Source organism: Saimiri boliviensis, chromosome 10 (genome assembly GCF_048565385.1).
Source record: "Saimiri boliviensis isolate mSaiBol1 chromosome 10, mSaiBol1.pri, whole genome shotgun sequence".
NCBI classification, from domain to species: domain Eukaryota; kingdom Metazoa; phylum Chordata; class Mammalia; order Primates; family Cebidae; genus Saimiri; species Saimiri boliviensis.
The window spans coordinates 122,392,849-122,416,318 of NC_133458.1; the positions used below are offsets into that span (position 1 = coordinate 122,392,849).

Here is a 23,470-nt window from a genome sequence, read left to right on the forward strand (position 1 = left end):
TGGGTCATTTCCAGCAGTAGCTTAGAGACAGAACTGACAAAACTTGCTCTTGGCTTAAATATGTGAGATGAGAGAGTAGGGGCTCACTGATGTCAGCTTTGGACACGTGGACAGCAGGGAAGATGGAGAGGAATAGGCTTGGTGGTGTTGGGAAGGGAGTGGAAAAGATGTTGTTTTGGACATACAAAGTTTGAGGTGCCTGTGAGACATACGAGAAGATACCAAAAAGAGTAGAGCTCAAAGGAGAAATTTCAGCAGGAACTATAAATGTGAGTGTTGTCTGCATTTAAATGAGACTTTAAATATGGCCAGTGTAAGCTGGAAGAAACTGCCTGACCAATCAAAATTCTTTTTTTTTTTTTTTTTTTTTTGAGGTGGAGTCTTGGTCTGTTGCCCAGGCTGGAGTGCAGTGCCATGATCTCAGCTCACTGCAACCTCTGCTGTCTGGGTTCAAGCAATTCTCCTGCTTCAGCCTCCTGAGTAGCTGTGATTACAGGCACCTGCCACCCTGCTCTGCTAATTTTTGTATTTTTAGTAGAGATGGGGTTTCACCATCTTGGCCAGGCTGGTCTTGACCTCCTGACCTCGTGATCCACCTGCCCTGGCCTCCCAAAGTGCTAGGATTACAGGTGTGAGTCACCACACCTGGCCTCGAAATTCCAACGTTAAGCATGGAAACCACACACAAATTATTAATAAGCATAAATGTTTTATATCTGCATCTAGCAACAAATAATCAGGAACAATATTCTTTTGAGATGCAGGGTCTCCCTCTGCCCAGGCTGGAGTGCAGTGGCACTATCAGGGCTTACCGCAGCCTCGACCTCCCAGGTTCAAGTGACCCACCTCAGCCTCCCAAGTAGGCCACAGGTGTGCACCACCATGCCTGGCTGCTTTTTAAATTTTTTTTTTTTTTTTTTTGTAGAGATGAGGTCTGTCTGTGTTGCCCAGCCTTGTCTCAAACTCCTAGGCTGAAGTGATCCTTCTACCTTGGCCTCCCAAAGTGTTGAGATTACAGGTGTGAGCCACTGTACCCAGCCCAGTATTCTTATTAAGTAAAAACTACAGATCCCTGAGAGAGTGAAGGGGAGAAGTCTTCAATAAAAGTAACTTTGTTTCTGGAAACCTGAGATAGTAAAGTAACAGATAGGGGTAGGGATCAGTGTTTATGTATAGTTTTGCAGTTAAACCAATTTCCCTGCCAAAATGATTTTTTTTTCCTGTCTTTTAAGTATTTGGACAAAATTATAAAGTCATGAATAATCAGAACTCAAAACTCACTGGTTTTAACAAAATGGTGCATACTGTTTACATTTGCAGGTGGCTTGTCAAACATATTCAGATATCATGTTCATGTTCTCTTAGACTGTCATCCCACAGTAGGTATCAATAACCCAGTTTACATTTAGCGTCAAAATCTATATAGATCCTGAGTTAGGTAGTCACAATATAGTACCTATCAATAGCTGTTTCTGTCAGACGGTCTAGGGGCTGGCCAGGTGCAGTGACTCACCTGTGATCCCAGCACTTTGGGAGACCAAGGTGGGAGGATCACTTAGGGCCAAGAGTTCAAGAGACCAGCCTGGACAACATGGTGAGATCCCATCTAAGCAAAAAATTTAAAAATAGCTGGGCATGGTGGCACCTGCCTGTGGTCCCAGCTACTCAGGAGGCTGAGATGGGAGGATTGCTTGAGCCCGGGAGGTCGAGGCTGCAGTGAGCTGTGATTGCACAATTGCATTCCAGCCTGGGCAACAAACCTTGTCTCAAAAAAAAAAAAAAAAGTGCTGTCTTTGGTGAAAAGTGATTTAGAAAACAAAAACTGCTGTGTGGCATCTCTACCCTGTACTTGGCCCCTTATTTAGTACTTACAGCGTTGTTGACAGGACCACAATGCATACAGAAGCAAGTGTTGCAGCCATAGCATAAAGTGGGGCGAGCTAAGCAGCTTCCCATTGCAGATGAATGCACCTGACGTAACCACAGATCATTGAATGCCCTCCTCGGCAACGGGAAGAACGGTAGTGCCTGGGCAGAACTCAATTCAGCAGGCCAAAGCTTCTCTCTATTCCTGAAGTTCTAAGGCCCATGTTCTTTTTTTATTTATTTTAGAGTCAGGATCTCACTCTGCTGCACAGGCTGGAGGATAGCGGTGTGATCACGGTGCACTGCAGCCTTAATCTCCAGGGCTCAGCCAATCCTCCTGCCTCAGCCTCCCAAGTAGATGGGACTACAGGCACACGCCACCATACCCAGCTAATTTTTAAAATTTGTTTTAGAGATGGGGTCTTGCTGTATTTCCCAGGCTGGTCTCAAATTCCTGGCTTCCCAAAGTGCTAGTGCTAGGATTACAGGCATGAACCACTGCTCCTGGCCAAGAACTTATTTCTGATTCAGCCCATCTGTCTCCACCATCATAGAAAACAGCCAGTGGAGAAATTCAAATGGGTAAATAAAAGTCTGGGGTAGCGAATAAGCGCAAGGTTTTTATCTTCATGAAGGCAGGTAAGGCTAATGAGGTCAAATGCATTCCAAAGCCCAATTCAATTTAGCAAAAAGCAAAAAAAAAAAAAAAAAAAAATTTTTTTTTTTTTTTTTAGACGGCCTCATTCTGTCACCCAGGCTGGAGTACAGTGGTGCAGCCTCGGCTCTCGGCTCACTGCAGCCTGTGCTTCCTGGGCCCAAGAAATCCTCCTGCCCCAGCCTCCCTATGTAGCTAGAGGAGCAAGATACCGTGCCTGGCTAATTTTTGTATGTTTTGTAGAGATGGGGTTTTGCCATGTCGCCCAGTCTGGTCTTGAACTCCTGAGGTCTGCCTGCCTCGGCCTCCCAAAGTGCTGGGATTACAGGTGTTAGCCACTATGCCCAGTGAGAAGTACAATTATTAACCTGTCCCATGTACTTAAGGAATTATGTTAAATGGAAAATCTGAGGGACTATGGAGTAGGAGGCAGAGGGCTAAGGAACATTACTATCCAGGGGGCAGCGGCCAGGAAGGCCACAGCATCTCCTTGGCTTCCTTGAAGTTGCAAAGTTGCAAAGAATAAACCATAGCATTTGCTTTTTTGTTTTGATAACAGAGTCTTGCTCTGTCACCCAGGCTGGAGTGCAGAGTGCAGTGACGTGATCTCGGCCCACTGCAACCTCTGCCTCCCAGGTTCAAGCAATTTTCCTGCCTCAGCCTCCCAAACAGCTGGGATTACAGGTGCCCACCACCAGGTCTGGCTATTTTTGTTTGTTTGTTTGTTTTATTTTTAGTAGAGATGGGTTTTCACCATGTTGGCCTGGCTAGTCTTGAACTCCTGAACCTCAAATGATCCACCCATCTCAGCCTCCCGAAGTGCTGGGATTATAAGCATGAGCCACGGCACATGGCCAATATTTGCTTTTTAACAGCAATTGTATGTATATATTATATATTTCATGTATATTATTATATATAATATATATTAAAATATTATTGCTTTTAAATATATAATTGTGCTACAGACACACACACACATACACACACACACACACACACACACACACACACAGTTTCTCTATACATGTGCCAATTATTCGCCATTTGTTCCCACCCATCCCATCCCTACCTCAGATACATTTTCCACCTTTCTCTGCATCCAAGAGGCTGACCTCTGAGAACTCCATTCTCTGCGCTCCTCTTACCCTCTGGTTTCCAACAACCAGTGGCAGGCAGCAGAGAATGGGGGCACAGAGGGGATGGGGCGCTTGTCCCTCATTCTGCTACAATGTCAGCCACACTGCTAATAGAGGCTGCATCTCTCCGTGACGACTCCAGGCAGCCCTTCCTGTGCTGCTCCTGCTGCCTCCTCTTGGCCCCTGAGGCCCCCATGATAGCAGCCTCCTGCAATGGCCAACACTGCTGTCACAGGCCCTCAGCATCCTCAGTTCCCCCAGCCCTGCTCACACCACTCTAAACAGTCCTTTCCTTAGCTTCTCTTCAGGAGTCCTGGAGGAGGGCCAGGACCCTGATTGACACTCCCTGTAAGTAGAGCGCGCTCCCTCAATAACTATAGCGAAGTCCTGCTGTTTTCATCAAGGGGATTCTGACTGCATGGTGCATTCTCATAGGTCTTCAGCCTTCCAATAAAACAGAAAACCAGATAATATAATTCAACATTTTATATCAGAAAAGATCAGCTTTCCAACACGTATTCCATTGAATGAGTGCACAGCATTTTCATGAACTATCTCAGGGCTACATCAGTACAAAATAGTTTAAATTAGTAAAATAAAGTAGTTTCAAAGGGAAATCATTGACGACTTCAGGGTAGGTGCCACCACCACTTGGGAACAGAGGACAGAAGGTAGCCATGTGGTTATTGCATGATGCAGGAATCAGGCCGGCAGGTGGACTGTCATTCCTGTCTTGCGGCAGCTGGCCTCTACCTTTGGGGCACCACCCTCTCCAGGACACAAATGGGCAGCAGAAAAATGTCACCTTGTGGATGCTCAGCAGCTCATCTATTGGGACGAAACTTCCATCTCGGACAAGGAAAACACTCTGTTGAGTGACCAGCGGATCCCAGCCCCCAGTCCTATTTATCTAATTAGTATGGATAAAAAAAGAGAGTGTTCTATGGGATAGAAAGGTGGGAATAAGATAAAGCTAAGCAGATGACCTTATGTGGCAAACGCAGAATCAAATTCTCTATTCATGGTCTGAGATGCCTTTTCCTGGCCCAGTTTTCTGTCCAGAAGGCTCTTTTAATCTCCAAGTTACACACTATTAATGGGAGGCCCCACAGTGGGGCGGGGTGTGGTGAGCTGGAAAAGCATAATGTGCATGTGTGTGTGGCAGGGGGAATCATCAGTGCTTACACAGGCCGCTAGGAAGAACCACAGCTGTCTTCTGGGAACCCTGCTGGAGCAAGCAAGCCCTCTGCCTCTCCTGCCCATCTCAAGAATATTTCTAAAATGTTTTAACCAGCAAGTTAAAAAATGTTAACCCTCTTTATGTAGGTACCCTGGACACTTTCTTATGGTTCCTCCCAGATGGTTATAACTTCTGTGTGGCACTATATCCCTTTAGTAACAAAATTTCCCAGAAGGCTCACAAATCATGGTTGGCAGTGCAGTCTTTTCACTACTGGACACATCCCATGCTAAGACCCGCTGCACAGCTTTTGTTTACTAGTCACTGGCAATCAGCCTAAACTTCTCACCCATATATCAACCCACCCCGATGTGTACACCAGGTACTATGTGACCCACCTACTACTGGCTAATGATGCACCTTCTGAGAGACCCTCGCACCCTCACTGCACATTCTGCCACGACAGGTGGCTTGGTGTCACGTACTCCCTGGCACCATCTGATTCATGCCAGGTTTAGAGTTCATCGTGTTTGGCTTCCTGATCTTTGAGTTTAAATTCCTCGGCTATGACCTTCCCGTCTCCATTCCGATCCTGGTTGGTGAACATATTCTTCACGATCAGCTCAGCATCGAAGCCAGGAGCGAGTTTCCCTTTGCCAGATGCCACCTGGGCGTGAATGTACTCTGAGAACTGGAAAAGAAGGGGACAGGACAGAACTTGAGTTCAGCCGCTGCGAACGCCAGGCCTGGGGCCAGAAACAGAGCAGTCTGGGGGTGACAGGGCTGAAACTGGGGTCTGGGATACCAACACAGACCAGATCTTTTTTGCAGCCAAATGACCTATGACCTGTGTTTTGTTTTGTCTTGTTTTTTTCTCCAAATGCAGGTGAAAAACCCTTGTACTAAATAATTCCAAGAGCCCTTAGTATTCAGGTAGCCAATACACAGCAGCTGTCAGAGCTATCTCTTCTCCCCACGTGGTTCCCCACCAAAGGCTGACCCCTATGACCACCCAAGACTGTAAGAACATTTTTGGATGCATGCATTCATTCACATGATCAAAACATACATTCCACTATGTGCTGAGCGCTGTTCTAGACTCTTGAAATACGTCAGTACACAAACAAACATCCTGCCCCTGTAGTGCCTGCATTCTAGTGGAAAGACAATCAGACATGAACATAAAAACAGGTAAATTACACATTAAGTTACAAAGTAAAATGTTCCAGAAAAAAATCAAAAAGCAGAGCTCAGTAAGGAAGGGAGAAAGGTATGAAGTGTTATATTCAGCGGTCAGGATAAAACCTTAAGGAGAAGAGAAGATTTGTGCAAAGGCTTAAAAGAAGGGAAGGAAAGGGCTGAACAAGTTATCTGGGGCAGATATCTCCTGAGCAGAGAGGGCAGCCAGTGCCTGGGCTCAAGGTGGACGCATGCCTGGCTGGTCACAGACAGCATGGGCTGAGGGGTGGCGGGGTAAAGTGGGCAGAGGGAGATAGCGGGCAAGGAGGTCACAGCAAGCAGGAAGTGCAGGGTCTTCCTAGACCACTATGAGGCCCTGGAGACAGGGCCTCGGCAGATCTGACCCAGCTTCTGTGTGAAAACAGCCACTCTGACAACCGTAGAGGCAAGGGTGAGGGCAGGAGGAGCTTCATGAACAGCACTGCTGTGATGCTGCAGGGTGGAAGTCGTGAGAAGTGTCAGGTTCTGCATGTGCTCTGAAGGTACAGCTGGAATGATTTCCTGAGGATTATTATGGCCTACAAGAGAAAGAGGAGTCAAAGATCACGGAGAGCTCTCACGTGAGCCACTGGAGGCCAGTGTTGCCACTGACTGCGAAGGGAAAGGCTTTGGGTAAAACAGGCTCCAGGGGCGTGGGGGTACCGGCGGATAGCAGGAGTTCAGTAAATGAGGACATCACACAAACAGCTGAACACACGAGGGTAAAGTGGAGAGAGGAAACTGGACTGGAGCTACAAATCCAGACACCATGGGGAAACAGACCCCACGAGACCACCGAGCCAGTGACTTAAAGATGGAGAAGAGAACAAAGGTCAGGACTTAGCCTGGGGCACTCAAACATGAAGCCATCAGGGAGAAGAGGCGTGAGAGGACGTACCAGGAAAGCAGAAGAAACACCACAGAGGTGCGGTGTCTTGGAAGCCAGAAAAAGATGCATCCTGCAGGGGAACCAGCTGTGTTGAAGAGGAGCGAGAGCTGACCACTGGATTCCATGATACAGAAGGCAATGGCCACCCTGGCAAGGTCAGGCTCAGAGGCGCAGAGGGACAAACGCCAGACAGGAGTGGGTTTAAGAGAGAATGGAAGGAGAGGAATTAGAGGTAGGGAGGACACACAATTCTTTGGAAGTTTTTGCTGTAAAGGAAGGGAAATAAAGAAATAGAAAGACACATCCAGGGAAGGGAAAAATAATAGCACCACATCTGTATGCAAATAAGAATGATCCAGAAGTGCCGATGATGTGGAGAGAGAGAGGAAAAGGCTGGAGGAAGTGCTTCAATAGCAGATGTGGAAGAGGCGGGGAGCTGAATTCCCCAAGGGTGAGACAGAACAGACGGTTCTATTGCCCAGTTTCACAAAGAGGCATGTAGTCCTGGCTCAAACCTCTGAGTAGCTGTGTGACCTTGGACAAGTCATTTATCTTCTCTGTGCAGTTTCTTCTAAAAAACAGCTGTTGTGAGCGCCAGAGAATACACTGAAAACACTCCGCGCACACAGGCACACAGTGAGCACCCAGTAATGAGAACTAAATACAGACTTTATGCCCCGGAATCAAGCCCTGCACCTCCCAGGGACTCGGTTTCTTCAGAGAGGAATGGTGACTTCCATCATGAGGGAGTGTGTATAAGCGCTTGGCACACGAGTGTGCTGGTCATCTCACAAGCCCTCCAGCCCACTGGCCTCACCCTGAGAAGGCCTCACCTTCAGAACTGGCCCGGTGGCCTCACCAGGCTCCCTGAGCTCTTCAGTCCCACCTTCCTACAAAGGCCAGTTAGTTACCTCTTCCAGGAGGACTTCTCCATCGCCATCCTTGTCAATTTCTTCAAAGAGGTTGGGTGATACCTCACCATTCCATATGAACATGTACCCCTCGGGCAGGCCAGCCACCAACTCCAGCAGCTCAATTTCAAACACCAACACAGCACTGCCAGGCACTTCTCCATCTGCCCAGGCGACAGGAGTGGGAGGCGGTGTCAGCCGGCAGGCAGCAGTCATGTCCATCAACCAGCACCCACCCCGACCTCAGCAGCCTCACTCAGGGTAGGACTTGTGGCCAAAGGAAGAAAACCGAGCAGAGGCTAGTCACTTTCCCACTGTAGGCAGTGGCCCGTTAACAAAATCAGTTTAGAGGGCAGTGACAGAATACAATGTATTCTGTTCCTTTTTTAAAAAAAAAAATAGGAATAGAATAGAGGCCAGGCACAGTGGCTCACACCTATAATTCCAGCACTTTGGGAGGCCAAGTCGAGGAGATCACTTGAGGTCAGGAGTTCAAGACCAGCCTGGCCAACATGGTGAGACCCTGTCTCTACTAAAAATACAAAAAGTGGCCAGGTGTGGCAGGCACGACAATTGCTTGAACCAGGGAGGCGGACATTGCAGTGAGCCAAGATCACACCACTGCACTCCAGCTGGGTGACCGAGTGAAACTCCATCTCAAAAAAAAAAAAAAGAATAGAATACATCGTACCTATGGAAAGGATAGGTATTATGTCATGAATCTTTAGTTTCGATTTTATTTTATTTATTGAGACAGAGTCCTGCTCTGTCACTCAGGCTAGAGTGGAGTGGCGTGATCTCGGCTCATGGCACCCTCCACCTCCCAGGTTCCAGTGATTCTCTTGCCTCAGATTCCTGAGTAGCTGAAACCACAGGTATGTGCCACCATGCCTGGCTAATTTTTCGTATTTTTAGTAGAGACAGGGTAGGTTGATCTCAATCTCCTGACCTCGTAATCCACCTGCCTCAGCCTCCCAAAGTGCTGGGATTACAGGTGTGAGCCACTGTGCCCAGCTGTCAATTTTATATATAAATCTAAACGTAGTACTCACTTCAGCAACACATACTAAAATTGGTACCATGCAGAGAAGATTAGCATGACGCCCGTGCAAAGAAGACATGCAAATTCGTGATGTATTAATTAAAAAAAAAGACATAAATGTGTGTATGTCTACACTATATGTTTAGGTAGGATACAGATTGGAAAAGAAAATGTATTTCTTATTGTGTGTCTTGCTGAATAAAATTTGAAAGCTGCTTGCAGAAACTATACTACAATGGTAAAACTTTTAAGCAATTCTAACAGCAGAACTTTGAGAATTGTAACAATACGCCTAAAGATGATGATCCAAGATTTGACTATAAGCACTAATTCATATTATATGTAACATCTAGATTATATGTTATATATATAATTATTTATAATGTATCACATTATATCATATTTATAATATACGTTGTAAATTATAATATATAATTATAAGGATTATAATTATTTATAATATATCACAGAAAAGTCTTAAAGAATATATAACAATTTTTTAAAGGGTTTCTTCTGGGATTGGTAGGAAGAACAAATGTACTTAACCATTCTTTTATGGGGAAAAAAGATCAATCCACAGTGCCTATCATTGTTATAAGTTAGCTCTTTCTACCTCCTCCATGTCTAGATATCAGCAGTGTAAAAACATTGAAAAGAAGGGGTTCCTGGGGTCAGGCACGGTGGCTAACACCAGTAATATCAGCGCTTTGGAAGGCCTAAGCCCAGGAGTTCAAGACCAGCATGGGAAAGACAGCAAGACCTCGTCTCTAAAAAATCAAAAGTCAGCCAGAAGCAGTGGCACATGCCTGTAGTCCCAGCTACTCGGGAGGCTAAGGGGGAAGATTGGTTGAGCCCAGGAGTTCAAGGCTGCAGTCAGCCATGACGGTGCCACTGCACTCCAGCCTGGGCAACAGAGCAAGATAAGCCTGTCTTTTTCTCTGAAAAAAATAGAAGTTCCTGAATTCCCATGTGGAAGACACATTGTGGCTGAAATAATGGGGCAGAACATAACCACTATGAGGATGAGGTAAAGCCAGTATTTCCAGAACTCGCAACTAATCTCTCCCAAAAGGAAAGTGTGTTGGACAGCCTACAGGCTCAGAAGTGAAAAGCAACAACCTACAACATTCAACCTGTCCCATGAAACAGTTCCAGAAGGATGTGCCCAGTCTGACCCCAGAGAAGCCTCCCAGACAGCTCCCAGGGACACCTCCCACAAATAGGCCTGAAGATCTAAGATTTATTTCACTAATACTGGCTCTTTCTCAAGAGAGTAATGGAGCAGTGACGTGGCTCACTGAATTCACAGGGGCCTTTAAACGAAAATGCTAAATAATTTTTTAAAAACAGAAACCACAGACTCTTTGGATTTTACATGGAAGAAGCATACTGTGATCCTAACTGTGGCACCCCAAAAAACACAAAATTCAGATGGTAAGCAGGCCCCAAACACCCTTGAATACTGTTGCTTACTCACCCACGCCAGCCTCCCCATAGCCCAGGTGGGGCGGAATGATCACTGTCCGTTTCTCGCCAACGCACATTTCTCTGAGACCCATGTCCATTCCCAGTACAACTTGTCCAGATCCCAAAACAATATTGTAAGTTTTGCCTAAATTCCACCTAAAATGAAACAGAAGAGCCTCATGTTAGGTCACCAACCCACTGGCACTGAAAGTGTTCCCAGGAGAAGAACACATCACTCACGGGATATTTCTACTGAAGAAATAAAAATCCCTATCTAATCATGAGGGAACATCAGACAAACACAAATTGGGGCACTTGCTGAAGAATAGCTGGCTGTCATCTTCAAAACTGTCAAGGCCATGAAAATCCAGGGAAGACCATGGAAGTTCCAGAGTGGAGGAGCATACTGGAATGGGGTCCTTTATGCTTGAGCTGGGGAGATGGAGGCTGTTGTGAGCCAAGATCGGGCTACCGCACTCCAGCCTGGGTGACAGAGTGAGACTCTGTCTCAAAAACAAACACAAAACAGAAAACCCTGGGTTTTGGATTCAGCAAGACCTGAGTTGGATTCCTAGTTCTGCCACTGAATTTGACCCTGAGAAATGTAATCTCTCAGTTACTTTATCTACAAAACGGAGACAACAAATATAGCTATCTCACAGGGATGTTTTAAGTCGCAAATAACAATTTATGCTTGGCACAGTGGAGAGGAAGTACAAAGGGCTCCCACCAAGAGATTAATCATCTTCGATGGCCATGGGCCTGGGAAGCCAGTTTAAAAAAACTTTGCTCTATCACTTCAGTCACTACTAAAAATAAATCTACTTCAAAATCTATGGCATTCCTACCACTGCTTAAAGGCAAACAGCTACTATTTTGAAGTAGGGGGTTGTGTGTGTGTGTTTTTTTTTTGAGAAGTCTCCCTCTGTCGCCCAGGCTGGAGTGTAGTGGTGTGATTTCAGCTCATTGCAACCTTCGCCTCTTGGGTTCAAGCGATTCTCTTGCCTAAGCCTCCTAAGTAGCTGGGATTACAGGTGTGCACCACCATGCACCATGCCCGGCTAATTTTTGTGTTTTTAGTAGAGATGGGGTTTCGCCATGTTGGCCAGGCTGGTCTTGAACTCCTAACCTCAAGTGAACCACCAGCTTCAGCCTCCCAAAGTACTGGGATTACAGGCGTGAGCCACCACGCCCAGCCAGTATGTTCTTTACTCCAAGGAGAAAATTCCCCTGAACCCCCTTGATGTCCATGAGCAGCTGGTGACAACATGGACAGGTGCCCCTTTGGGTCAACATCCTCTTCTCAGGCTTCCTGGTCTGGCCTTCCCCAGGGGCAGCCGCTTCTTTCCTTCCTCCAGCTGGTTCCCAGCAAACCAAGACACGGTGTGTGTTTTCCCACCTGGGAGGAACCCAAAACAAAGCCAACTCTGGTGAGGGACGCCTTGGGGGAGGGAGCCAACTCCTGCCTGCCTTTCTTAGGGGCTATTCCAGTTGCAAAGTCTTATGACAGAGTATTCCAGAACTCACTTAGTCATCCAGGAATGCATGTTTCCTCTTCCTCCCTGAGGCCAGTTTAAACATGCATGCATTAACAAAATTCTCCAAGCAAACAATTTGTTGTCACGTGTCATCTCTGAACACACCACTCATTCTTTTTCCTCAGGTCCTTTGATTTTCCTTCTCTTTTGGGTAGTGTTTCTCTCAAACCCAGCCCTCACTCCCCTGCGTGCTTCCTGGCGCCATCCACTGCCAGCCTGTCGCTTCCTGCCTGCTCAGCTCCCACTCCGCTTCTCCTCTCTAGGCAGCAGCTGCGGCCTTAGTCCTGATGAACGGGACTCGGCCCACACAGGGCTCTAGCTGGGACCAGGTAGGCAGGTGCCGGCCAAGCTTTCCATGATCCCACTATTCTGAAGCTTACACCAGGAAGACACCAGCAAGGACGCCAGATGTTACTCTTCTGCTGCAGATTTACATGTAATCCAGAGGCTCTCAGGGTACAAAAAGCACTTCCTAATAAGGAGCTGTGGCTCATATGGCTCCCAAGTGCTCTGCCAGGATGTTACAAATCCTCCAAACACACGCATGAGGCAGGCAGACCGACTCTCCCTGCCCCACGTGAGAAGCAGATCCTGGACCTCTGAGAAGGAATTCCTTTGTTCATTCTCCACACCCACTTCCCCTTTCCTCAGCCTTAGGATGAGCAGGCAGGAATGTGAACATTGGCAGGAGCAGTGACAGCAGCCATGGACCTTACAGACCCTTCCAACCTCACGGACCGTTTTCACTCTTAAGGAGTTCACTTGATCCACAAAAGCACTACAAGCCATTCCCCTTCCCTGCTGCCCTGGCTCCCACTAGCTTCCAATAACCAGTGGTTGGGATCTCTTTGCAGGATCTGTTGTAAGCCAGGTCCCCGTAAGTCTGGGCCCTGGAAGCTATGCACGTACTTCTTTGATTCTAAAGTGTAAATTTTTTCACAGTTTAACCTCCGTAATGGAGATACATTTTATGACTGACAGTAAGTCATCTGTCAGTGCTTTTACTTGGTCAGAGATACATAAAATAATGTTTCCATCATGCCCTTTAGAGTTGGTGAAATACGTTAAATGTATTAGCATACAGGATCCCGTAGCACCAGAGGGAGAGCTCCAAAGAGTATATCCATAGGGTCTTTTCTTTTTCTTTTTTTTTTTTTTTTTGGAGACAGAGTCTCACTCTGTCACTCAGGCTGGAGTGCAGTGGCACAATCGCGGCTCACTATAACCTCCACCTCCCAGGTTCAAGAGATTCTCCTGCCTTAAATAGCTGGGGTTACAGGTGTACGCCACCATGCCCAGCTAATTTTTGTATTTTTAGTTCAGATGGTGTTTCACCATGTTAGCCAGACTGGTCAAATTCCACAGCCAGAGTCACCCAAAGCTAGAAGGCAGAGGGACAGGCGGAAGGGAGAGAGGGCCCCGCACATCCAGAATCAGCACATACCTGCTTATGCAAAGCTTTTTTTCTCCCCAAAACCAAACTTAGGAAACTAAGTCAGGCTCAGTACAAAAATGGATATATAAACACTGCTGAAATTAGCTGGGCATGGTGGCTCACACCTGTAATCCCAGATCTTTGGATGACTGAGGCAGGAGGATCTCTTGAGCCCAAGAGTTTAAGGTTATGGTGAGCCCTGATTTCGCCACTGCACTCCAGCCTGGCTCACAGAGGAAGACCCTGTCTCTCAAAAAAAAGAAAAAAATTTATGCTGAAAATGTTTCTCTCCCAAAGAAGAGAAGACTAACTTACAGAAATATCTGAAGATTCAGGTTCACAAGAAGCAAAGCCCCTTCTACACGCCTGACACTAGTTTATGCGTTGGTTCCTATTTAATATATTCCCAGATTTATTTCAATCAATGAACGTTTATACAATGCTGCTTTTGTGCTGTGCTCTGGGTAAGGTGCAGGGCATAAAAATGTAAATAAATAGAGTGTCCATAAGGTATTTACACCCACAAAAGAGATAGAAACAAAACTAAAAGACAGGTAATGCATAAGTGTTATAAGACTACAGAAGCAGGAAGAGTTGATTCTTCTAGGAATTAAGGAAAGATTTGGAGAAAAGAGACAACATTTAAGCCAGGGCAAAGTTGGCCAGAAAAAGGAAGAAAAACAGTGCACAACCTGCACTACTGCACATGGCAGCCCTGGAAGGTGGAAGATGGGCGGCCCCATTAGAAGAGACTGGTGAGACAGAATGGAGCTGACAGAGAGCCTTGTGTGCCAGACTTGGGAGTTTGCCCTTTATCTGTGCATCAATGTTTAAAGAAAGCAGTTAGGCTGGGCATGATGGCTCACACCTGTAACTTAAGCACTTTGAGAGGTCAAGACAGGAGGATCGTTTGAGGTCAGGATTTCAAGACCAGCCTTGGCAACATAGTGAGACCTCCATCTCTACAAAAATTAAAAAATTAGCCTGGGTTAGGTGCAGTGACTCACACCTATAATCCTACAACTTTGGGAGGCTGAGGCAGAAGGATCGCTTGAACTCAGGAGTTTGAGACCAGCCAAGGCAACATGGCAAAACCTCATCTCTGCTAACAAAAAGAAAAACAAAATTGCCAAGTATGGTGGTATGTGCCTGTAATCCCAGCTACTTGGGAAACTGAGGCATGAGGATCACTTGAGCCTGGGAGATAGATGTTGCAATGAGCTATGATCATGCCCCTGTACTCCAGCCTGAGCAACAGAGCAAGAACTTGTCTCAAAAATAAAATAAAAATTAGCCAGGTGTGGTGGCACATGTCTGGTGTCAGCTACTCGTGAGGCTGAGGTGAGAGGATCACTTGAGTCCAGGAGGTTGAGGCTGCAGTGAGGTATGGTCACTTCCCTCATTCCATCCTGGATAACAGAGTGAGACCCTGCAAGAAAGAAAAGAAAAAAGGAAAGGAAAGAAAGAGGCTGGGCATGGTGGCTTACACCTGTAATCCTAACACTTTGGGAGGCCACGGTGGGTGGATCACCTGAGGTCATGAGTTCAAGATCAACCTGGCCAACATGGTAAAACCTGTCTCTGCTAAAAATACAAAAAATTAGCAGGATGTGGTGGCACAGACCTGTAGTCCCAGCTACTCAGCAGGCTGAGGAACAAGAATTGCTTAAACCTGGGAGGCGGAGGTTGCAATGAGTCAAGATCATGCCACGGTACTCTAGCCTGGGAGACAGAGTGAGACACCATCCCCCCACAACCAGAAAAAAAAAAGAAAAAAAGAAAGAAAAGAAAAGGAGAGAAAGCCGGGCGCGGTGGCTCAAGCCTGTAATCCCAGCACTTTGGGAGGCTGAGGCGGGTGGATCACGAGGTCAAGAGATCGAGACCATCCTGGCCAACACGGTGAAACCCCGTCTCTACTAAAAATACAAAAAATTAGCTGGGCATGGTGGTGCGTGCCTGTAATCCCAGCTACTCAGGAGGCTGAGGCAGGAGAATTGCCTGAACCCAGGAGGCGGAGGTTGCGGTGAGCCGAGATCGCGCCATTGTACTCCAGCCTGGGTAACAAGAGCGAAACTCCGTCTCAAAAAAAAAAAAAAAAAGAAAAGGAGAGAGAGAAAGAAAGAGAGAAAGAAAGGGAAGGAAGGAAGGAAAGAAGGAGGAAGGGAGGGAGGAAGGGAGGGAGGAAAGACAGCAGTTATTTGATGAGATCTGCTTTTCAGAAAGACAATTTGACAGGTTGAAAAATGACCTGCAGCAGGGCAAAACTATTAATAGGAAACTCTTAATATAATGCACCTGAGCAGCGATGCAGGCACAAGCTATGCAGCGGGACGGCATGGAGATAAAAGCTGTCTACCCAAGAGAGGAGGATGGTGGGAGCACCTGTCTGTCACCCTCCAGGCTCACTTCCACACCATTCTGGTTGCCCTTACGTGGAGTCCAGCAGGGTCCCATCCAGAAGCGAGGCGTTGTAGTGATACTTGAGGTAATCTCCCTTCTTACTCAGCACTGAGCAGTCAGGGGGTTTGTAGTGGGAGGTGATGCTGATCGAGTCTGAAGGGTTGTGGAAGTCAATCACGTGGATGTCGAACACCAGCACAGCTGAGCCGGGGATATTCCCTAAATGACAGACACGGGGAATTAGTGAATGACCCTGCAGGCTGTGGCACGTGGGCCTCCTCAGTATCACCAGGTGTGTCCTCGAGGCCCTCCAAGTGAGGAAGACAGGCACCCAGATACGGAACCCTAGGAGGACTCCAAGACTGATGCTGAAAGGGCCATTAGATGTAACCTCATCTTTATTTTACAGGTGGATAAGCGGCGGCACAGATTTGTCCTGGGTCCCACAGCCTGTAATGAGCACAGTTTGGACAAAAATTCAGAACTATGGCCTTTTGCCCCATGGAATCGTTGAGCTAAGATGAGTGGCTAACTTGACCACAGGTGAGGAAACTCAAGCCCAGCCAAATCAATACTTGCCCCTCACCCACCAGAAGTAACAGGTCAGGTGAGAAAATCAGCCATGGAGTGAAATCACTCCAATGTCCTACCACTGCTCAAGAAAAACATAATATAAACTTCATAAAGAAAAAAACATCCATGGCCGGGCATGGTGGCTCACACCTGTAATGCCAGCACTTTGGGAGGCCAAGGCGGGCGGATCACAAGGTCAGGAGATCAAGACCATCCTAGCTAATATGGTGAAACCCCGTCTCTACTAAAAACACAAAAAATTAGCCAGGCTTAGTGGCACGTGCCTGTAGTTCCAGCTACTCAGGGGGGCTGAGGCAGGAGAATCGCTTGAACCCAGGAGACGGAGGTTGTAGTGAGCCGAGATTCCAGCCTGGGCGACTCTTTCTCAAAAAAAAAAAAAGAAAAGAAAAGAAAAAGACATCTCTACTCCAAAATTGTCTCCTCATGATCATGCACAGTCACAAGACACTTTTGGAATACATTCTATTTGTTCTGTACTAAATCATTAATTAACTTTTCTATTACTTCCACTTTTGGAGGCAGTAGCTCACATCTAAATAATGTTTTACAGTTTGCTAAAGTATTTTTCACATACATTCTTCCTTTAAGTCCTTGCAGCAACCTTATGTGTTAGGCATGGCCATAAACCCAGGAATTTAACAACAGCTTCTCAGGGGCGTGGGGGACACTTAAACACATGCATCATTTGTAAAACATCCCCCAGCCCAAATCATTTCAGAGAAATTTAAATGTAAAATATTTTTAAATCATGTTAAGGACATATATTATCATTAGCACTTTACATACAAGAAAAGCAACTCAGGTTGGGTATGGTGGTGGCTCGTGCCTATCATCTCAACTCTGGGATGCTGAGGTGGGTGGATCATTGAGGCCAGAGGTTCGAGACCAGCCTGAGCAAAACAGCCAAATGTCTCTACAGAAAAAATTAGCCGAGAGTGGTGGTGAGCACTTGTAGTCCCAGATACTCAGGAAGCTGAGGCAGGAGGTCAAGGCTAGCATGAGCTAGGATTGCACCACTATACTCCAGCCTGGGCAACAGAATGAGACTCCATCCAAAGAAAAGAAAATGAGGAAGTGGTGGGAAAGGGAGGGGAGGGGGAAGAAAGAAGAGAAAAGGAAGAACTCAGACAAGAGACTAACACAGCTAATGACAAAATTCAGATAGAGTCACACAAACACCAACAGCCCCTCCTCACCTCCCGTCCCCACACATACTTCTCTATGTCTGTTTCTTGATTGGTTCTGTCTCTAATAGAAACACACACTCACACTCACATTTAATAGGCTTTTACTGAGTACCAGGCACTCTTCTAAGTTAAACATATATTGTTTAATTCTCATTAAAATCCTGAGAAAACTGAGCTACAAATTTTGGGGCTGGCCAAAGTTAAAGGTATTAATTCGAGAAGCGTGTGCTTTATAGCAGAACACAGGTGGCTGCTACTCAGTCATCACACGGGCTGCTGGTGCGGGTGGAGTGGGGCGCCGGCTCCTTCTCATGGAAACCAGGAAGTACAGCCTGCCATTGGCCAGAAGGCTGCTCAGAGCCAGAACTGTGGGTGGCTGTACGTGGGACGCTAACACACGTGGACAGGGTGGGTGTCTGCAAAGGCAGATCTATGGTTTCTCAACCCTGGCAACCCATGAAAATCATCTGGGAATGAACTTGAAAACATGATGCTAAGTGAAAGAAGCCAGACACAAAAGGCCACATACTACAGGATTCCAGGGTTATGGAAATGTCCAGCATAAGTAAATCCATAGAGACAAGAAATAGACTACCTGTTGCCAGTGTTGGGGGAGGGGGTTGATGGGGAAAGGGTACGGAGAGTGACCGCTAATGATTATAGGTTACTTTTTGGAGGGATGAAAATGTGCTGGAATTAGATAGAGGTAATGGTTGAGTTAACTGGTAAAATACTAAAAACAACTAAATTATAAACTTTAACATGATTAATTTTATAGTATGTGAATTGAATTTCAATAAAACATTAAATAAAAATATCTCTCTTGGGCATACATACAAAAGAATTGAAAGCAGAGATGCAAACAGATATTTGTACACTGATATTCACAGGAACATTAAGAATTATTCACAATAGACAAAAAGTAGAAACAGCCCAAGTGTTCATCACCAGATGAACTGATCAACAAAATGTAGTATATATATCCAATGGAATATTCATTCAGCAATAAAATGGAATGAAATTTGTTAGCCAGAAAAGAGGAATTTTTGGTGGGGGGGAGACGATGTCTCGCTCTGTCACTCAGGCTGGAGTGCAGTGATGCGATCTTGGCTCACTGCAACCTCCATCTCCCAGGTTCAAGTGATTCTCCTGCGTCAGCTGGGATTACAGACGGGTACGACCACGCCTGGCTAATTTTTGTGGGGATTTTTTGTGTAGTTTTTTTGTTTGTTTTTTGAAACGCAGTCTTGCTCTGTCACCCAGGCTGAAGTGCAGTGGCACAATCTTGGCTCACTGCAACATCCACCTCCAAGTTCAAGCAATTCTCCTGCCTCAGCCTCCTTAGTAGCTAGGATTACAGGCATACGCCAACACACCCAGCTAATTTTTGTATTTTTAGTAGAGATGGGGTTTCACCATGTTGGCCAAGCTGGTATTGAACTCTTGACCTTATGATCATCCTGCCTCAGCCTCTGAAAGTGCTGGGATTACAGGCGTGAGCCACTGGGCCTGGCCCATTTTTGTGTTTTTAGTAGAGACAGGGTTTTACCATGTTGGCCAGGTTGGTCTCAAACTCCTGACCTTGTGATCCGCCCACCTCAGCCTTCCAAAGTGCTGAGATTACAGGCGTGAGCCACCACGCCCAGCTTGAAATTTTAATAAATGCTAAAATATAAACAGACCTTGAAAACATTATGCTAAGTAAAATAAACCAGACACAGAAAGAGAAATATTGTATGATTCTACTTAAGTGAGGCACCTGGAATAGGCAAATTGGTAGAGGCAGAAAGAAAGGTGGTTGCCAGAGGTTGAAAGGAGGGAGGAACTGGGAGTTACTGTGTAATGGGTTCAGAGTTTACGTTAGGAATGATAAAGGAGTTTTGAGCATAGAAGGCAGTGATAGTTACACAACATTGTGAATATATTTGATGCCACTAAACTGTACACTTAAAATGGTAAAGATGTGGGCTACAAATCTCGCGACAAGTCAAGTTCTCACGAGTTCTCCCAGAAGGCACCGTTCTGCCTCTTTCCCAAAGCGGCCTGAGGTAATCTGTGAAAATGGTTCGCTATTCACTTGATCCGGAGAACCCCACAAAGTCATGCAAATCAAGAGGTTCCAATCTTCATGTCCACTTTAAGAACACACGTGAAACTGCCCAGGCCATCAAGGGTATGCCTATACGAAAAGCCATGAAGTAACGGAAAGATGTCACTTTACAGAATGAGTGTGTACCATTCCAATGTTACAATGGTGGAGTTGGCAGGTGTGCCCAGGCCAAGGGGTGGGGCTGGACGCAAGGTCGGTGGCCCAAAAAGAGTGCTGAATTTTTGCTGCACATGCTTAAAAATGCAGAGAGTAATGCTGAACTTGAGGGTTTAGATGTAGATTCTCTGGTCACTGAGCATATCCAAGTGAACAAAGCACCCAAGGCACGCCATCAGACCTACAGAGCTCATGGTCGAATTAACTCATACATGAGTTCTCCCTGCCACATTGAGATGCTCCTTACTGAAAAGGAACAGATTGTTCCTAAACCAGAAGAGGAAGTTGCCCAGAAGGAGAAGATATCCCAGAAGAAACTGAAGAAACAAAAACTTATGGCACAGGAGTAAATTCAGCCTTAAAATAAATGCAACTAAAAGGAAAAAAAAAAATGGTAAAGATGTTAAGTGTATTTTACCACAATTTTACAAACTTCTAACACTGAGCTAGGCAGTCACCAAATTTTGTCCATGCAAATATAATCTCCCCTGAATCACCTGCATTCAGGTGCAAGGCCTTCTCCAGGGCAAAAAGGAATGCATCTGGAGCCACCCACATCCCTGGGATCTGATGTCAGCAGTCAGATGAACTCAGCCTCTCAGGCCCCAAGGATTCCAGCACAAGAATTCCAACCAGTGTACAGGTCGTTTCACACCCAGTCAAGTAACCATTTAGCATCAAGTGGGTATGTTAGCTTCTAGGAAGTTAACATGAGTCAGTCTACCAGGTGCCTGGCTACCTCTGAGGCACACACATTATTGAGGGCGTCAACAAGGAAACACTCTCCGTGTGGGCAGGAAGTTTTGTTTGTGTTTTTCTCTGCTGAATCCCTAATACCTTGAGCAGGGCCTGGTCATGAAGAAATTCAATGAATCTTTGATGGACGCATAGATGGAGTTTCTACGCCCACAAAAACAAAGACCAGACCTTGAACCATAGACCCTACCTGCCCCAGGCAGCACCAAGGCCTCAAACCTCTATCCCTCTATCTTGCTCGGACTTCCACAAAGCTATTTGCAGATTAAGTGTAGAAATGAGTGCTGATCAGCAAATGGGCAAAAACAGTCCAACATTTCATCATGGCCCCAACACCAGCCTCTCTCTGAATAAACTCTTAACCAATGCGTTAAGTCATCACTCCATTCTCAGCATGAGAATGCCTCCCCCAGAAGAGACACAAATGACAAAAACATAAAGCAGCCTATGATAGCCCACCCAAGAAACTCTGCAGCTCCTGCTGGGGGTGGGTTTCCTCTGAGAGGGGTGGGTTTCCTCTGAGGGGCTGGGTTTCCTCTGATGGAGTGGGTTTCCTCTGAGGAGGGTGGGTTTCCTCTGATGGGGGTAGGTTTCTTCTGAGGGGAGTGGGTTTCCTCTGAGGAAGCTGGGTTTCCTCTGAGCGGGGTACGTTTCCTCCAAGAGCTCTGGGACTTTCGGTTTGAGCTCTTGGTTCTCCACATGTGGGTATCAACAAGTCATTAACTAATGGGGACTCATTCTTTTTGTCTGTCTAGGACACACACAGGTTGGAGAGCCCTGGGTCCAGTTCCAGCTCCATCATGAGTTAGCTATTGTGGCCTTGAACAAACGAGTGGAACTCTCCGGGCCTCATTACCTTTCTAAACCATGAGGATAATAATGCCTCAGAAGACCGTTTCCAGGTTTGGATGAGTTCAGGTGCAAGAAGACCCAGACACACAGTAGGTAAAATGTAATTTATTAACTTTCCTCTCCTTCCTAAAAGGGTGCTCAAAAGGTAATCTGGAAGTTGGGAAACAGCCAGCTGACAGAGTGGTGCTTACACAACCTCACAGACACAATTCATTCCCTGCTTTAAGGCTGCAAACCCATCCAAGTGCCCTAATTTCAGGGCTGACCCCTGAAACAAAGCAGACAGCAGAAAGATCCAGAACCTCTCCCAGGAGGCCTACCTCTTTCCCTCCACCAATCTTGCAAGGGAAAATGGCTGTGACAGAATGAAATGCTGATAGAGGCTGAGAGCACATGGATAGCCCACAATTCATTCCTTCCACAAATATTTGCCAAACATTCACAATATGGCTGGCCCTGTGGTATGCAGTGAAGAAGCCACTAAGTAGACAGCTTCTGCATCCTGACCCCTCTCGGGTCAGCCCCTCAGGGATCAGCATGAGCTCCTATGCAACCCCCACAAAGAGGCCAAGGGTGCTGATCAGAAGAGGACAGAGGCAGACCCCACTCAAGAACACTTGGGGTTTATACTCAGGGTCGCTCAGGGTGCCCTCCCCCCACAGCAAGCAACGTGATTCAGGATGAAGCAGTCTCACTGTCCAGAAAATTTATGAGCCTTTGGTTGCTTCCCAGAGGCTTATGTAATTCTTTGCAGAGCTCTGTCTCATACTTGATAGAAAGCCAAGAGGAAAAAAAATAATTTAAGCAAATGTTTTCTATCAATGCATTCTTTTTAAAGCAAGGAAAGATTAGTCCTCAGGCCAAAATGAAACAAGAACACTCAGAAAGTATTTATCTGTTTCTGTTTATATTTGACTAGAAGTAGAAATCTACACAATAAAAAACAATAGAGCATCAAGACACTAGACAAGCAGGATGTGTGAAGAAAGGCCTGTCGAATGGATCTTAAGCTGTGATCTCTTCTGGTTCAATCAATCAGAAATTTAAGTCAGGGAGGAAAAAAAAAATTTCTCCATGGTACAACCTACTTTCCAACCAACTTGACGTTTCTTAGATCATCTGGGATGAATGCTACTGGGAAAATTTTCAAGATCCATATGATATATCATCAGAAAACAGAATAGAACTAACAAAATAAATGTACAGCCAGTAAGGCCACCAGATTTCCATAAGTAAAAGGACACACAAATAAAATCAGTACTGCATCAACTATTCCTAAGCAAGTGAGCAGCCATTAAAATACACAGCATAGAAAGTTGTTCACAACATATCTGTTGTTCACCACAAATTGGGTGAAGAGAGAAATCACAAAGTAATATGCATAGACAATCCCATGTTTGCTCATATTGATTAGTGTAGGTGGGCATTTGTTTAAATCTATACATTCACTCAAAGGTATAGACGGACATTCACTTCATGGCTGCATTTCTTTCCTACTGTTGCTGCCGCAAATTACCACAAACTTGTTGGTTTAAAACAATGCAAACTGGCTGGGCAGGGTGGCTCACGCCTGTAATCCCAGCACTTTGGGAGGCCGAGGTGGGTGGATCTCGAGGTCAGGAGTTTTGAGATGGTCCTGGCCAACGTGGTAAAATCCCGTCTCTATTAAAATACAAAAAATTAGCCAGTGTGGTGGTGGGCACCTGTAGTCCCAGCTACTCAGGAGGGTGAGGCAAGAGAATCGCTTGAACCTGGGAGCTGGAGGGTGCAGTGAGCCGAGATCACACCACTGCACTCCAGCCTGGTGACAGAGCAAGACTCTGTCTCAAAAACAAATAAACAAACAAACAACAACAACAAAAAGTGCAACAATGCGAACTGATTCCCCTAATTCTGGAAGGCAGAAGCATAAATTCAAGGTATTGTTAAGGATGTGTTCCTTTTGGAGGCTGCGGGTGAGAATGTGTTTCCTGCCTTTTCCAGCCTCTCTTCATTCCCTGACGGGGTCCTCTTCCTCCATCTTCTAAGTCAGCAGTTTAGCACTTTTCCCCCAGTCTGACCACCTGCCTCCCTTT

At 46.0% G+C, this 23,470-nt stretch overlaps 1 protein-coding gene and 1 non-coding gene across 2 annotated transcripts in view; one reads left to right on the forward strand and one right to left on the reverse strand.

Annotated features, from left to right (window-relative positions):
- Positions 1 to 4,131: 4,131 nt before the first annotated feature.
- Positions 4,132 to 23,470, reverse strand: part of FKBP9 (FKBP prolyl isomerase 9) — a 46,491-nt gene continuing 27,152 nt past the window's right edge. The window contains exons 7-10 of the mRNA XM_003930724.3: positions 15,773 to 15,959; positions 10,378 to 10,523; positions 7,859 to 8,022; positions 4,132 to 5,531 (exon numbers count right to left, since the gene is read on the reverse strand). Of these exons, the coding sequence (XP_003930773.1) occupies positions 5,355 to 5,531; positions 7,859 to 8,022; positions 10,378 to 10,523; positions 15,773 to 15,959 (674 nt within the window). The 3' untranslated portion in view covers positions 4,132 to 5,354. The remainder of the gene's footprint in view (positions 5,532 to 7,858; positions 8,023 to 10,377; positions 10,524 to 15,772; positions 15,960 to 23,470) is intronic.
- On the forward strand, positions 8,900 to 9,007 carry LOC120360928 (U6 spliceosomal RNA). The gene has a single exon (XR_005577310.1). It is a non-coding gene; the product is annotated as a U6 spliceosomal RNA (small nuclear RNA).